At 38.1% G+C, this 15,966-nt stretch overlaps 1 protein-coding gene across 1 annotated transcript; it reads right to left on the bottom strand.

Moving 5' to 3' along the window:
• Positions 1-111: 111 nt before the first annotated feature.
• LOC102781939 (RCC1 and BTB domain-containing protein 1-like) lies at positions 112-15,792 on the bottom strand. Its single transcript, XM_006788222.3, has 12 exons — positions 15,568-15,792; positions 12,417-12,664; positions 9,909-10,059; positions 9,660-9,826; positions 8,061-8,219; positions 7,858-7,965; positions 6,424-6,566; positions 6,157-6,347; positions 4,450-4,576; positions 4,183-4,334; positions 3,841-3,971; positions 112-1,261 (listed from the first exon to the last, which is right to left on the bottom strand). Exons 2-12 carry the CDS (start codon positions 12,540-12,542, stop codon positions 1,121-1,123), a joined length of 1,596 nt encoding a protein of 531 aa, XP_006788285.1. The 5' UTR covers positions 12,543-12,664; positions 15,568-15,792; the 3' UTR covers positions 112-1,120.
• Positions 15,793-15,966: the final 174 nt, after the last annotated feature.

The following is a 15,966-nucleotide window of genomic DNA, read 5'->3' as shown; positions in this document are numbered from 1 at the left end:
GTTCTGGTTTACTGGCACCCCAAAGAAAAACCTGATGTGCTGTTTTTCTGACTTTACTATGATTAAAAAAACAAAAAAAACAAAACAGTTTTCTTTCTCCATTTTGTCTCATTGTGAAGTTTACAGATAAGATGATCAAGGTGTTTTTATTTATTTGCATAGGTTAGATAATTTAACTGGCACTTCATAACCCTCAGTTTCAAATATCTTTCAAAAATATTCACAGCAGTAGTGCAGAAGTTACAAAAACCACTTTATAAATGCTTATACTGTAAAATTCTCTTTTCAACATACAGACTGAAATCTAAGAAAGGTCACATGCCTTAAACTGGATTCATATGTTTCTGGTTTGTGTGAACTGACAACCAGGCATGTTTAACTGCCTGTAAATATAAATTATGGTGCTTTAGCTGCTTATAATAATTCAATCTAACATATGGAATCTGATAATCAAGAATGAAATGCAAAAAATTGTAAAGATTAAACCCAAGTTCCCATCTTACAATCTAAGCAAAACTGGAAGCCTTGAAGTTGACCTACACAGATCTAATCAAGCCTTTAAGGCTTAAGGCTCAGTGTCCTGTCTTTAAATACTGTAAGGATTAAAAAAAGTTTCGATTCTCATACTTCAAACTGAAAACCATTCAATCTAAATGACATCCAAACTATGATGACCTCTTATAGTAAAGAGAAGTAAACTCATCCTGAAAGTACACATGCAAAATCTACAAGTAACTTGGTCACTTAAACAGAATTGCCATCACAGGCAACTGGCAAGAATAGTTTTAGTTAAAAACAAATAAGTTCAAGCACTGTCATGTCTCTCAATTAATCTGAGCTCCTACTTTACACAATGTGTAAATTAAAAGTCAGGCATTGTTGGAAACAGCTACTGTAACAGCATTATGGAACAATGCTGCAACCTTACAGCTCGGATTTTAGCCATTTCAGTAATCTGGAAGAAGATGAACCACAAATCTGACAGTGATGGTAAATCTTAAGATTTCTACTGAAATTATGTGCAAATCTCCATCTGATGGTAACGATGTATTAGGCAAAATCCTTCCTGGAGTCCAGCAGTGTGTTTTGCATCAGCCCAAATCAGTACCTTGAGACATGGTCAATTTTTGAAGGCTCCGCAGCGACTGGCTCGACAAATGAAATCTTTGAGCAGATTACCGTCAATTTGCCAGAAAGCAGCAGTCTGAGTCACCTCAGTCAGGTGATTTACGCAGAATTTGAAGCAGAATTCTTCGAGGTCCTGAGTGACAGAGAAGAGCACAAATAAATAAACTGTTCTTCAACTTGGTCAAACGCTCCAACAACAGAGAGTGAGTGTCTCGTAGTGCTGACCCAGCTTCCTGCATCCTGGTGATCCTCCCAGTTCCACTGTTCTAAGCCCCAGTTGCTCACACATGGTTTGCTTTTTTCTCATGTAGCACACAGGTGCCAACAGTCTGCATCAGATGTGTTTTATTCACTACATGTAACTTAGTGTTGTTAGGTGAGGGAGACGGAGTGGATGCATGAAGGGTGCAGGAGGAAGGAGACAGCACACATGATGCCCACTCTGTAGTGGTGGATGCATCAGACTATTAGTAGCCCTGTTGACATGTCGGTACAATATGACATCAAATAGTCTTTGTATTGCTGAGCTGGTGGGTTAAAAGCAGATTAATGTTGAGTCTGACTGCGTCATGCATTCTCACTTCTGTTGGATAAAAGATCAAATCAGGGCTGCAGTGCATGTGTGAAAATGACTACAGAGGCAGCTGCGGATCAGCAGGTGGAGCTGGTCATCCACCAATCAGGACTGGCGGGTGTTTTCATTAACTGGTTGTTTTTTTTTTAAAGGTGAATGTTTTAACAAAGTTACTTTATCTTTTCTCTGCTGCCTCAAACAGATTTGTTCTGGGGGAAAAAACAAAAAAAACAAACAAAAAGTTTTTCACCCCAGCAAGAGCAAAATCTACTTTTAAGCTTTGAATCTTTAAAGGGCTTCAAGAATGAAAGGTTTCAATCATTCATGCATGCAGTTATGAAGTCCTTCATAAGAACATGAAGAACTGAGGTATGAAATTAAAAATTCTTCATTTTAATATTGCAGCACAATTGACTCTCTAGGCTCAACAAACGCTTGCTGAAAAAAAATGAATCAAAATTTTAGTGGATTTTATTTGAAATTAGAATTTTATATTTAACCACAAATACTTAAAAGAAGGGACAAATGATTAAGGGGATAACAATTTAGGTTTTTACTGGAAACAAAGAAACAGTAACTACACTGTACTTTTCAGGGTGAGGGCCATATTACTGAGTGGCCTAACTTTGTCTAACTTCCAGCTATTTTATTTTCCTCTACACTTCTCTTGAAAGTTTGAACAGTGATTTATAAAAATAATAAGTTAGACTCGGCTGCATTGTTATAAGGTTACACAGGCCTGAAAATTTTGATACATATTTTTTTTGTAAGTTGGTAAGGAAGAACAGTCTTTATGACATTTATATTGGTAAAATAAAACGACAGTTGAATAGCAGAATAGTATAAACTATGAAAAGTTTATAGTAAAATTATACCAAACATATGCACTACAAGCAGAGGCAGTTTCACTGTGACTGGCAGTACAGAAAGATTAAACTTTTGGGATGAGCACTAAAGCACACTAAAAGGCTCTGGAGACTCGTTTTTTAACTTTATAAAAGAGTTTGGTTGGAATAGTTTAACTATACTTAAGAATAATTCATCATTAATCATTACTAACACTGCATTTAACTATGCAGCGTTATTAATTTGTTACATCAATGGATTAAACACAACTTTGAGACAATTTTCTTTTCTTTTTTGGATTTGGTTTTTTTTGTGTTGAAGAATTTTTTTTTTTTAAACAACAACAACAACAACAACAAAAAAAAAACACATTATTGGGGGAAGAAAAAGTGGGTAGTTCAATTCCCACTGACTTTTCCTTGGACAACATACTGCAAATTGCAACTAAGCAATGTATATAAAGAATTAGCTTGATAATAATGTGTGTGTGAATGGTTAATAATGTGGCTTGTAGTATAAAATTCTTTTGAGAGGTCAGTAAGCCTAAGAAAGTGCTTGAAATACCAGCCCAAATACATTCATTGTCTATATTTATCATCCACTTTTCCCCCCACTGTTTAAGCTTGCTAACATCACTACCTAATGTGAATCACTGCCTGATTTGAGTCATTTTCCTGCACATAAGGTTCACCTGCCTGTGGTGTCGGTCAGGTTCACATATGTGTGACTCACAGTGACCGTGACAGCTACTGTTGGAAAACCAGATGCTTTAGCATTTATGTTCTGTCTAATTTGTAGCCTAACTGATTAAAGAAGTGTGGGAGCATTTTCAGGATTTCATATTAATGCTAATGTAAATGTAATTACCAGCACACAAGTCATAAAAAAATGAATGTCAGACTTTATTGGTAGGTCCTATTAAAAGTTCCAGACGGCCATGTCTGGCTTTGAAATTGAAACCTATGCTAACAAATACGTTCTATTACCTCTGTACAGACAGGCTAATAGTTTCCCTCTTGTTTGCATTATTTATGCAAAACAGGCTGCTGGCTGTAGCATCATACTGGCTGTACAGACCTGTGAGTGAAATCAACCTCTTACTGCATTCTCAGTAGGAGTGAATAAGCTTATTTAGAAAACAAAGATTTTCACAAAACAGAACTAAGGGAGCCAGCATTTTCTTCTGTGATTTAATCTAAAATATCAATTTTACATGTGTTTTTCAAAGTAAAAAGAGCTTTCAAGGACATTTGCATATTATCACACATGCAGCTGATAGTTGGTAGACTAACCTCTGCATCATAGCGCACAGCGGCAGACAGCAGAGAAAAAGCATTTTCGACGGTGATACCCCTCTTGATAATGTGCTGACACAGACGTTTTAGGCGGTTCTCACAATACGAGGTGGCCAGATCCAGGAGCCCTGAGCGCACACACAACCACACAGCACTGGAATTATGATTATATTCAAGAACTTTTAGTTGTAGTCCCTTTCACAGAAATAAATAAAAATACAAAAAAGTAATAAACTCATGACAAATAGATATCGTTGTTACCAATATCACTGATACTAGGTCAATGGGTAGCACTGAAATCACTCAGAGATCATGTGGTGAAGTGTATGTGGGACTGACCAATAGCATCCTCGGGAGGCAACTCCACACTGTCTGTGTAGAGGAACTCCAGAAATGAGCGGTACACAGGGTACGAGAACTGGTCTATTTCAATCACCTCCTTCATGTCTTCGTTCCAGTGAGACTGGAACATTGATCTGAAATGTTCACACCTGCACAGCAAACGATACAGACACAGGTGTTACAAGAACCATTTCTGCGTGCTTCTTTTTAAACAGTTTATAACTCCTACAACCCGATAAACCAGCTTGGCTGTTGAATTCAAACCTGATCTTGAGAACTGCTTTGTGGACATAGATGTATTTTCCATCAACACAGAACTTGAGATCCGCTGTCTCTGGGTTGTCAAACTCCTTTTTCAGAGACTGAGCCACAGTCAAGAAGTCATCGTGTTCTGGAGGGGAAAAAAACGGCACACATACAGATCCCACAACACTCAAGCTCTGGCAACAGAAAGATAACAACTATAGCAATGAGACCAATCCCACTTCCAAAAAGGTGGGAAGCTGTGTAGAAAACACTGAAAGATTTTCAGAACCTTTAAACCCTATATTTGGTAGACAAAGACAAGACAAAGACAGCATTACACATGTTGAAACTGAAACTTTTATTACTTTTTGATAAATATATGCTCATTTTTAATTTGAGGCCAGCATTACACTTTTAAAAAATGGACAAGGACAACAAAAAACGTTGAAAGGTGTTCTCTAGTTAAATAAAATAAATTAAAGAGCTTTAAGTATTTTTTTTTTTTTTTTTCAGCGTGCATATGTAGTGAGAGCAAAACTTTTTTGACTCCTCCCACAAAACCCATACCTAATTTAAATATGGTTGTTGTACCCTTCAAGGTCTTCTTCGTGCTCACGATGGAAGCCCCATTCTTACCACTTGCCTGGAGCTATCTGGGATGCACACTGCATCCCTTCAAATGTGGCAAAATGCCAAGAAATTGCACATCGGTGAGTAGGAAAGTGCATAAATAGAAAACATAAAGAAATGTTTTTTGGGCACCATTTGGGCACTAGAGACTGTTCAAATCATCACCTCTATGTCTTACCCCAAAAATGTATATAGTAGAACATCAAATTGTCAGTTCGACGCTGAAAAAAATCATATCGGGAACAAGAATTCCCCCCGGTCACTTTTCTAACCAGAAGCCTGACTAGGAAGTAGGATTTGGTCTTATCCAGCTAACCTCAGGGTTAACTCTGGGTTCTCTGTATTATGTAAGGCAGTTTACTTCTTTCCAGGATACATTGCCAGCTTACACTGTAGCGATAACCTGCTACACAGCAAGTTTTCCTGTTTCACTTTAGAAAGCTAAAAATGTTTACTTTATTTTCATTAGTTTGAGTGTTAGTTTTAGTCTTTTTTAAAAAGTTTAGTTTTCAAAGTTCACAACATCATTTCATTTTTTCCAAAAGTCTATATTTTATTTGTATTTTTTGTTAACTAAAGTGTCTTTTACATTACATCTTTAGGGTTGATTTACCTAGTTGTGAACCACCTTTGTGTGACCGCTTAGCCTGATTCCAAGTGTTGGGATAAGGAAAGCCAGATAATGGAATGAAAGCCTGGGTGTGCTGAACTTGTTTCGTAATACAAACTGGAGATGCGTTGACTTCAAGATTGGACTTTCCAAATGAAAACTGCTCTTTGGTCTCCACGTTATAGACAAAGAACCAACTTTCACTTTTCAGTGAAGGTCAGTTTGACACAAGTTGGCATGTAAGACTTCCAAAGAGAGGTGCACAAGAAGACGACATTGAAGAGAACAGTGGACAAATATGGGAAGGTTTTTATCTTTTATGGGCGGAGTCAATACATTTTATAATTGCACATCAAATAAAAAGGGCTTCATAAAACAAACAGTGATTAATAGCCATACATTTGTGGTTAATGGAATGAAATCCAAAAATTAATAATACTACATAATTAGTGCTATCCTTGGACTCTTTCAGATCATTCTCTTACCCACTGAAAGAAGCCTCCACATTACTGAGGGAGTGGCAAAGCAGGCAAAGACATCATCGGTACAGGCAAAGTGTGTCAGGTGAGGGAGCACTATGGACTGGCCCCTGCACTGGCCCCACATGTACACCTGACCGCTCTGGGTTTTAGCAGCTGACGTGTGTGTGGAGTGACAGGAAGCAATCTCTACAATTCTGTTAAAGGAGCAGAGAAGTCAGTGGATGGTGGTGCAGGGACAGGATGAGTTAGATGTGTGATGCTTTACCTCACCTCTCTTTCTCAGTCAGAATCTGAACTGGGCTCAGCTGGTTGCTCTTGTTGCCAGTGCCCAGTTGTCCATATGTGTTGGCACCCCAAGCGTAAAGCAACCCTTCATCCGTTAGTGCCATGGAGTGTGCATATCCTGACACGATCTAGAGAGGGGGAAAAAAAAAATCAAACAATTTTCAATATAACGTAGTATTTTAAACTCTTGTCTACAATAAATAAAATAATACTAAATTATTAGCAACATTTTTAATACATTCTGTACTACAGATTTGCTTATTACAGCCTCTTAATTGTGGTTTCAATTCAATTTTATTTATACAGCACCAAATCAAAACAATCGTTGCCTCGAGGCGCTTTATATTGTAAGGTAGACCCTACAATAATACAAAGTTTCCTGTGTAAAATATTGTATTTTGGGAACTTCACTCCTTTTTGGACAACATACAGCATCACACTCAAATTCTGGTGTTTTATAATTACTCTGGCAGTAGTTTTACAGGAGTGCTAAGATTTTAAATCATTACTGTAAAGAATGCTCATTTAAGGAAAAGAAAAAAAACAAGTGAATATAAACCCAACTACAATTTAAATAAATAAAGTAACAGGCCCTGCATAAATGTCCATATCTAACATAGAGCTACTTAGCAACTTAGAGCAATTTATTCTGCACAAAAGAATATATAAAATATAAAAGCAAATATAAACTGTAATCCAAAATGTACAGTCTTTCATACATGTGCAACAAACAGTCGTTCGTACAGAACTCATGCATGACCAGTTCTTCACTGTGAGTGAGGAAGACACAACGGTGGAAGACCAATAAAACAAAGCTAAAGCTAAAACTATCCAGAGCTCCAAGCCTGCTATAATCCAGCAGCCTCGGTATGAACAGTCAAAGGACTGAAACAGTTACAAGGACAATTATGGAGACAAGCGAAATAACAGAAACAGGTCAATATCCTGCTTTCTGTTGAAGTTATAAATATATTAGTAAATGATGTAAGTTCCTGACATTTGGTTTGTTATAGAAATTTGTTGTAACTGCTTTTGTACAGCAAGATAATATGACAGCAATTCATTTTCATTTTCTTTCCAGCAGCAGAGCACTTTATTTTCAGTTGTTTCAGCGAATGTTATTATATATCATTTTAGATACTGGTGTGTGTGGATTTTTGTTTTCTATGATTAGCATACGGATTATTGAGTTTCTGACACAAACAAGTCTAGTGATTACAATCAGTTCATTCCTGAGTCCTTGTTTTTGCCAAATTCCCTCAAGGCATTCCTAAGAGTTGGCCAACCAAAAACATACCTCAGGATTTAGCTGTAGTTGAGGCATATAAAGACATTAAAATATATGGAATTTTTTAAAAAACTTCATACAAGTATATACAAGTATTATTTCACAGTAACCTGACGTGTGTAATCTCACACCTGTTGCACACATAAACCCTGCAGACCAACAAGTCGACAGGGGGTGAGCTGGTTCCCATTGTTTCCAAGTCCAAGTTGTCCGTTGCCGTTATAGCCCCAGCCGTACACCTAGAGAGACAAAAAGAGAACATGAGTGCTGCTTCAGTGAGAGTAAGCCAATACTGTTTCATAAAGCTCCAGGATAAGTTTAAAAAAAAAATCACCTCTCCATTGTCCACTACTGCCAGGGATGAGGTCTGACCACAGACGATACTCACAGCCACCTTGTTCTGCAGGCAGCTGGACACCCTGCGGGGTGTGGGCTGGTTCGCTGTGGAGCCTGAGCCCACTTGACCACAGTTATTGTAACCCCATGCATACACCTGCCAGGCAAAAGTTAAGAATAAGAACAGGATGAAATTCTCTATGAAAGCCAGATACTTTAAAAATAATTTGAAAAGGTTATTACCCCCTCTCACTTTTCCTTCAAGTCAACAGATTTATCTTAAGGTCAAAGTGACAATGTAATATAAAGCTACTTAAAATGATAGTTCTTACTGCTTACATTGTTTATACTGACAACATAAAGGCATACAAGGAATGATATATGGGAATTATAAATATCACATTATGGTTTGCATCCAAATAAGATGTCACATTTGACCTCTGACCTCACTTTTACATTTCACATCTGGCTTTTTTTAAGCCAACCCCATAATGTGTTACATCTTTAGAGAAAGTACTGTAGAGAGAAAGAATGAGCTGCATGGTTACTGTCAGAGATGAGGTATAATATTATATATATGTGTGGAAATATGTGTGTGTATGTATGTACGGATGCATACATGTATATATACATATATGTATGTATGTGCGTGTATGTATAACTTGTACATATCTTTCTTGTGTAAATGTAAATTTGTCTGTTATTGTGTAAATACTTACGCTATTGTGTACTTCACACACATGGAGAAATGCCAAACTACTTTTCATTGTTCTTGTAACAGTGACAATAAAAAAGCTATTCTATTATATTATATAATAAGCTCAAGTTATTCGTGTTATTTAAGTCATTTACAAATCAATACCTATAATCTTTTACCTACTCCTCCATAATGTTTGAAATCAAAGCAAACATTTCATGCTATCCTTATCTCATTTTTAGTGTACTACAAACATATGCATTTATATTTTATTTTTAATAACATAATTTATGAAAGTATGTGTAAAACAAAATGAAATGTATAAATATATTATACTAAATAATATAACACTATCCCCTTAAATGTAAATACTGTACAAAGAGTGAGCTGACTTGGCTCATGTTTTATGGTTATTACTGTTTTTTTGTTTGTTTAATTTTTTGTAAGATTTGCAAGAACATGTCAGCCATGTTCACAGCAGTGAATGATGAATTTATTAAGTTCCAAATGTGATTATTGTATCAGCTGTATAACAAGAAAAATACACAGACTCTCTGGCTACCAAGATAGCTGCATCCCTCATATTAAAAGTAGGGGGAAAAACGTTTGACCAGCCAGCATCTAACAGAGCTCACTAACTGTGTGAAGCAACTCGAAGTACAATACATTCCTTGTGGCTGGGCTTATTCTGCTAGGTTCTTAACTCAGGGGGCTCAAATGTAGCTGTGACTGGAATACGGGTAAGTGTTAGGGTCCATTAACTATGTAACAGCTTTAGTCAGAGCAGAGTCACCTGTGTAACTAGAAAAGTTTCAAACAGGCTTCTGTATTTCCTTCTCTGTAAATCTGCTGTAAAAGTAAATTATTTTTGTCTCTCTTCTTTAACTCCTACAAACTCACTTCTCCTGTATCAGTTAGAGCCATTGAGTGGTGAGAGCCACAGGCCACCTCTGTGACCTTCTTATTGAGCAGGTTGGCAGACACGAGCACTGGAGCTACTCCTTGGTTGGTTGTCCCATTTCCCAGTTGGCTGTAGCCATTATGGCCCCAGGCAAATAGCTCTCCATCTGAAATACAAAGAGTTTAGTCATTCTCCTGCACTTTTTAATCCAACTGTAAAGAGGAGGATTACATCTTTTGTTAAGCTACCCTCTGTGGCCAGCAGGATGTGGGGTCCACTACCGTAAGTCAGGCTAACCACCTTTCTGCCACTCAGGAAGTCCAGTTTTTTGGGTACAATTGTGCTCAGGCTGTCCCCTGTTCCCAGGCAGTTACTGCAGTTCAGCCCAAACACAAACACCTGAGTGTGGAGGTAGGGGGAGAGGAAAAAAGAAAAAAAGTGTTGATTGGTGATAAGGACTGCTAAACAGACAGCGCCAGTCAGCTGAGTAGGGAACGGGTCAGAGTACAAACACAGAAACATCAACACCAGCAGGCAACACTGAGAGGAAGATGTGTGTTAATTGTGCAATAACACAAATAGAAAAGATAATTTTAAAAGAAAGGTGAATTTTCTTTCCTGACTTAAATTCATTACAATGGTATGAAAAATCTTTTTACACTTAACAAAGTTCCCATTCACAAACCTCTAAAAAGTGTTTTTCTTATCACAGTGGTACCACGATTTAGCCATTTAGCATGTGTTAAAGCAGAGGTGCTCACATTTCTAGGGGCCAGGGACCCCCAATTGGGGGAAAAAAAATTCAAAGGACCCCCCTTTCTCCTAAAATCTTAACATTGATTTAGCTTGCTTGGGTTTCGCATCACCTGATAATGTAGACTGACTCAAATATTTGTTAATGCTTATGAGCTAGATAATGTGCCAAGATACAAACCAAAAGGAGTGATTTTTGCAGCCTTACAAACAAATCATTTTATGACAAACTAACATAGAATTTCTTCTGGCCAAACAATAACATTTTTTCTTATTTATTTATTTAGTTGGTTGGTTAGTTAGCTAACCTTTATTTAACCAGGAGAATATGACTCACAACCATGTCCTTACCAAGAAAGACAGCAGTACAAACAACAGAGGTGTGTGTGTTATGCAACTCTGTTTTATGGAACACAGACAAATACACACAGAACCCCCCCCCCCCCCCCCCCCCCACACACACACACACACACACACACACACACACACACACACACAAATTAACTACACTAAAATACGGCTGATTAAAAAAACGAAACCAACCAAAATGTAAAACTAAAACTTCAGCATCAATAAAGCCTGAAACCTCAACAGTCTTTATAATAAGTCAGTGTCAGTAACGAGGGTAATAATATTCAGGCAAAACATTTTCAGGCTGAAGGAACTGCAGTCTCTTTAAGTTCATTTAGTGAGACCAGTTCCTTAAATGTAGTTAATTTTGCATCTGATTCTAGGAGTAAGGAGCTGCAAAGTTTAATGCTCTTTCTCTAAGTTCAGTGGAAATCTTTAGAGCACACAGAAGATATGATAATCGAACACTTTCACAAGAGTGGAATCAACATTTTAAGAGGTAACGACACACAACACGGTATAAACTGCGTATATAAATTTTATTTTAAAAAAATGTAAAACCCCTTAGCTGGGTTGCAGAATCCTGGAGAACCACTGAGCTAAAACACCAACAACATCAAAGTAATTCAAATCATCTAGCTAGCTACTGCAAGTTTTAGTACTAATTAAAAAAAAGGATGAAAGGACCAGAGATCCATCCTTTTAAACAACTGTCTTGAACCCTTTAAGCTTATTTTGTAATTTTGGCTGTAAAATTACAAGATAATTCTCATCTTTCAGGAGCATCTTTTCAGTGTTCAGACAGCAGAACTTGTGAATGCTTTGTGAACCGTGATACACTGAATATCCCTGTAAAGCCTGCCTTCTTTTCTTTCCGAAACTGTTTGTTTTTTTTAACAAAGCCTTTGCTAAAAGGGGTCATCTGATTGTTGGGGGTTTCTCTGTTTTCTCTGAGTTACTGTAGGGTCTTTATTACCTTACAATATAAGGTGAAGCACCTTGAGGCAACTGTTGTTGTTCTGTGTTACATCATGTGAATAAATACTTTTCAGCAAGTCTCAACAGTTTTGAGCTTTTTTAAAATGGCAAATAACTGATTTTCAGCACTAGCATTCAACTGCAATCTTTACACATCAGGCTGTTACAATACAACATTTAAAATTGTTATTATTGTTATTTATTCTTTAACTTTTGGGTCTCCTTATGGTCTCCAGATGAAAAATCTGGTTCTTTCCCTGGAGCTATTGTCAGAAATATTGAGTACTGCAGCTTAAAACACACAGCTACTGAGAGACAGTCTCTGTTTATCATGCTACAATAACACTGACATAAAAAATGCAATGCAGTGTAAGCATGCTCTGTGGTGGATTACCTACTGTAAGCATGTTTTCTTCTACCACTGATTAAAGTTGAATGCGGTGTAAACTGAACCCAACATCTGTTTTCAAGGTAGTACACTCAAACAATCCACACTAGGCTGAATGAAATTATAATAATGTAAACATGAAATGTAGCTTAAAGGCTAAAAACATGGAAAAACAACAGGTCATCTGACTATCAATTATGCAACATGAAGCAAGCTTCAAAGCTTTCAGTCATCTTGCTCTTGATTAACACACAACCACAAGCCTGTTTTCCCTCTGACCCCTCACCTCATCATCATTGGTAATGTAGATGGCCTCATTAGCAGATGATCCAAACACGCATGCTTTCCGTATGGAAGCGAGCTCCTGAGGCCCCATCAGGCTGAAAATGGGCCACTTGGTTACATCCACCATGGTGTCCTCACAGTATGTGGCAAGGGCGGCAGGCTAGAAGGATGAACTTCAATCCACAGGTGGGACACGGGACAAGGAGAGGGGGAAGGTCTGAAGAGGCAAGGCTGCCAGCGCTGCAGTCACTGGATACAAACACAAGCAAAATTGTAATGTCTTCCAGATAATAATCTTTTCACAATATATAAAGCTACACTGTTAGTTCATCCATCCATCCATCCATTCGCTTCCGCTTATCCTTTTCAGGGTCGCGGGGGGCGCTGGAGCCTATCCCAGCTGTCATAGGGCGAGAGGCGGGGTACACCCTGGACAGATCGCCAGTCTGTCGCAGGGCCAACACACAGGGACAGACAACCATTCGCACTCACATTCATTCGCACATTCACACCTAGTGACAATTTGGATTATCCAATTAACCTATCCCCACAAGCTGCATGTCTTTGGATGGTGGGAGGAAGCCGGAGTACCCGGAGGGAACCCACACAAACACGGGGAGAACATGCAAACTCCACACAGAAAGACCCCGGCCTGATGTTGGAATTGAACTCAGGACCTTCTTGCTGTGCGGCAACAGTGCTAACCACCGTGCCACCATGCTGCCTGTTCAGTGTAGCTTTAATTCAAAGGGCTTCAGGTTTAAGTCAAGGGTTTTTGGTTTGTTAAAAAAAAAAAAAAAAAAGAGTCAATGGCTGTTTTGGAAATACAGCCATTTTCATACATATTCAGAAGTTTTATGGCCAGATAAACTGGCCAAAATATGAGGTCCAAAGAGACATCAGTGCAAGTGGAGGAGGTCATCATTAGGTGGAAAAACCAAAATAAAACATATCAGAGATTTAAAAAAAAAAAAAAAAAAAAAAACTAGGTGGAGTCTAATCAACAATCTGCTACATTCTTTAAAAGAATCAGTGCACCAGGAACCTCAGCAAGACCAAAAGGCCTGCATCTGATTCTAGGAGTAAGGAGCTGCAAAGTTTAATGCTCTTTCTCCAAGTTCAGTGGAAATCTTTAGAGCATACAGAAGATACGAGTCTTGGGACCTAAGGCAACAAGTTAACAAACTTTCTGATCAATGTAAGTGACACGGCTACGTCTACAGCCTGTCCGCAGCTCGGACACAAGCATTTCACTACATGTTGTACTCTGTATAATTGTTTTGTTTGTTTAAGTTTATATGGATGCCAGTGGAGCTAGGCCACTACCGTTCATTGGTGATGTGACTGCTCACAGAAGCAGCAAGGTGAATTATGACGTGTACAGCCTTTACTTCTTGCTCAGATTCAAGCAAGTGCTACGAAAATTATCATTCTGCTCTTCACAACCGATATCAGATGACACTGCGAGCTGGGCAAATGTAACGTTGCATCCTTACTTTTCTTTTCCCCGTAGCTTACTCTAACTCAGTTTTAAAAAGTATAATTCTGCTTTGGAGAATCTTCTACTTTATATTCATCCCAGACATCACACACACACACATGCTCTTTTGACTCTCACTTATACGGTTATGGGTAAACACAGCTTATGATCCTCAAGGTCTTAAGGTTTTCTGATAAAATGGGTGTTAAAAGCGTAGTAAACCGGGTCACAGAGGTTCTTTGTTTGGTAACAACACAGCTAAATCAGTATTGTGCTAAACACTAACTAAAACTTTAAGTGTAATATCTTTGCTTATTTTGGTAGACTGTAATCAACAGGATTTATAAAGGGGTCATATATAAAATAAAGAAATGACCTTTGTTGCAATAATCTTTATGACTCTGTGTTATGCACCCACATTACAATTGCTCCACACCTTTAAGGTGACTTTAAATATCCCAAAAGGGATGTTCTATTTTTTCCCCAATTTTTGCTGCCCTCTTGGCTAGCTTTCTCTTGAAAAAGCTATTTTAAATGTCAGACTTTCTCCCTGGATAAGTAAAGGATATATAGGAGCCTTTTTCCCCTGTTAAAAGCGTCTACCTTATGACATGAATGTTCTTTCTGACTAAAACTAACTTGGTATCATTCAGAAGAGATGTGCTTGACAAGTAATTTACAACACTTTAAAGACGGACTATTTATTTATTTATTTATTTTTGACAAATGCCGGTCGTGCCAAATTAGGTATCCCCGACAGAATTTGTTTCCCCTGCGTCGGGAGCACACGCTGGACTGTCCAAATCACAGACAAACAGTATCCCGCATTGTTGATTTTTAGTTTACAAACACTTCTTATAATGACTAACTACTCCTGACATTTTTGAGATGTTAGCTCTTTATACAACGAAGTTATAGTGGGATACAAATAATATCAGGCTGATCCTGCCACAATTTGTTCCCCCTGTGTAAATCACGGACAAACAGTATCCCACATTGCTGATTTTTCGTTCACAAACACTTCTTATTATGACGCATTACTCCTGAAACTTTGGAGGATTTAGCTCTTTATATAGTAAAGTTATAGGAGAATAAAAATATAAAAATAGTTATCAGCCAAAACGTTAATGGTTTGTTAAAATAATCCCATCTGATACCCGTGAGCAATAAATATATAATTATATAATGTTGTAACCCTCAAACTGAATGGTAATGTAATGATACTAATTTTTCACTTTTTCACAAAATGAAAACATCAGTACTTCTTGCGTGCTCCCAGCACAGGGGAAACAAATTCTGTCGGGGATACCTACTTTGGCACAACACCGGAAATCCCTTTTTGACACAACACAGGCGTCATCCCGTAAATACCCACCCCCTCCCACCTGCTTCATGTGTAATGATTAAAACCACTAGTTACTGTTACATGACCACAGCTTGCTGTTTAATGTTTGCTATTGTTAACAAAGGCATTACTCAGCACAGTGAGTCCAGCTGACGCATCACAACACACAGTGAATGCAGCTGGTACTGGACGCACCCGCTGGGAAAATCAGTACTAACTTATCTTTTAATTGGCTACAGCTAGCGTTTAAGACTTTTCTAAAAACACATTTCAGTTTGTTTGTTTTTTTTAAGAAGCTACAACATTAATACGTTCCCGTTGACTCACCCGTTAGGCAGGTCTGCGTCTACGGCCGTTGGCGGTTGCTCCTGGCCGCCTCACCATGGCACATAACGGCTGACTGCAGTCCGATTTCACTTTCTGCCGCGGCCGCCGTGCTCAAGTGCGTTTATTTGCGGAAGTGGGGAGAAAAATAATGTCACGTGATTCTAAGACCAGCACAGTCGATTCCAGATTTCACCAATTTTTCCCTTTCGCCTCTATCCCCACCTCGCATTTTCCTACCAAATCTAGCTGCGGTTTTCGGCTGGATTAGTATGCAGTTAACCTCCAAGTAGTACACTAGATTTCACATTCATTCGCCGAAGAGGAATATTTGGTCAGGTTTAAGAAAAATAAGACTGTTTTGTTAGATAGTTATTCTTTTATGCCGTATCCAAAATGCAA

This window comes from Neolamprologus brichardi, chromosome 16, assembly GCF_056152115.1.
Source record: "Neolamprologus brichardi isolate AB-2024 chromosome 16, ASM5615211v1, whole genome shotgun sequence".
Taxonomy (NCBI): domain Eukaryota; kingdom Metazoa; phylum Chordata; class Actinopteri; order Cichliformes; family Cichlidae; genus Neolamprologus; species Neolamprologus brichardi.
This window is presented reverse-complemented; position numbering and strand designations above follow the sequence as displayed.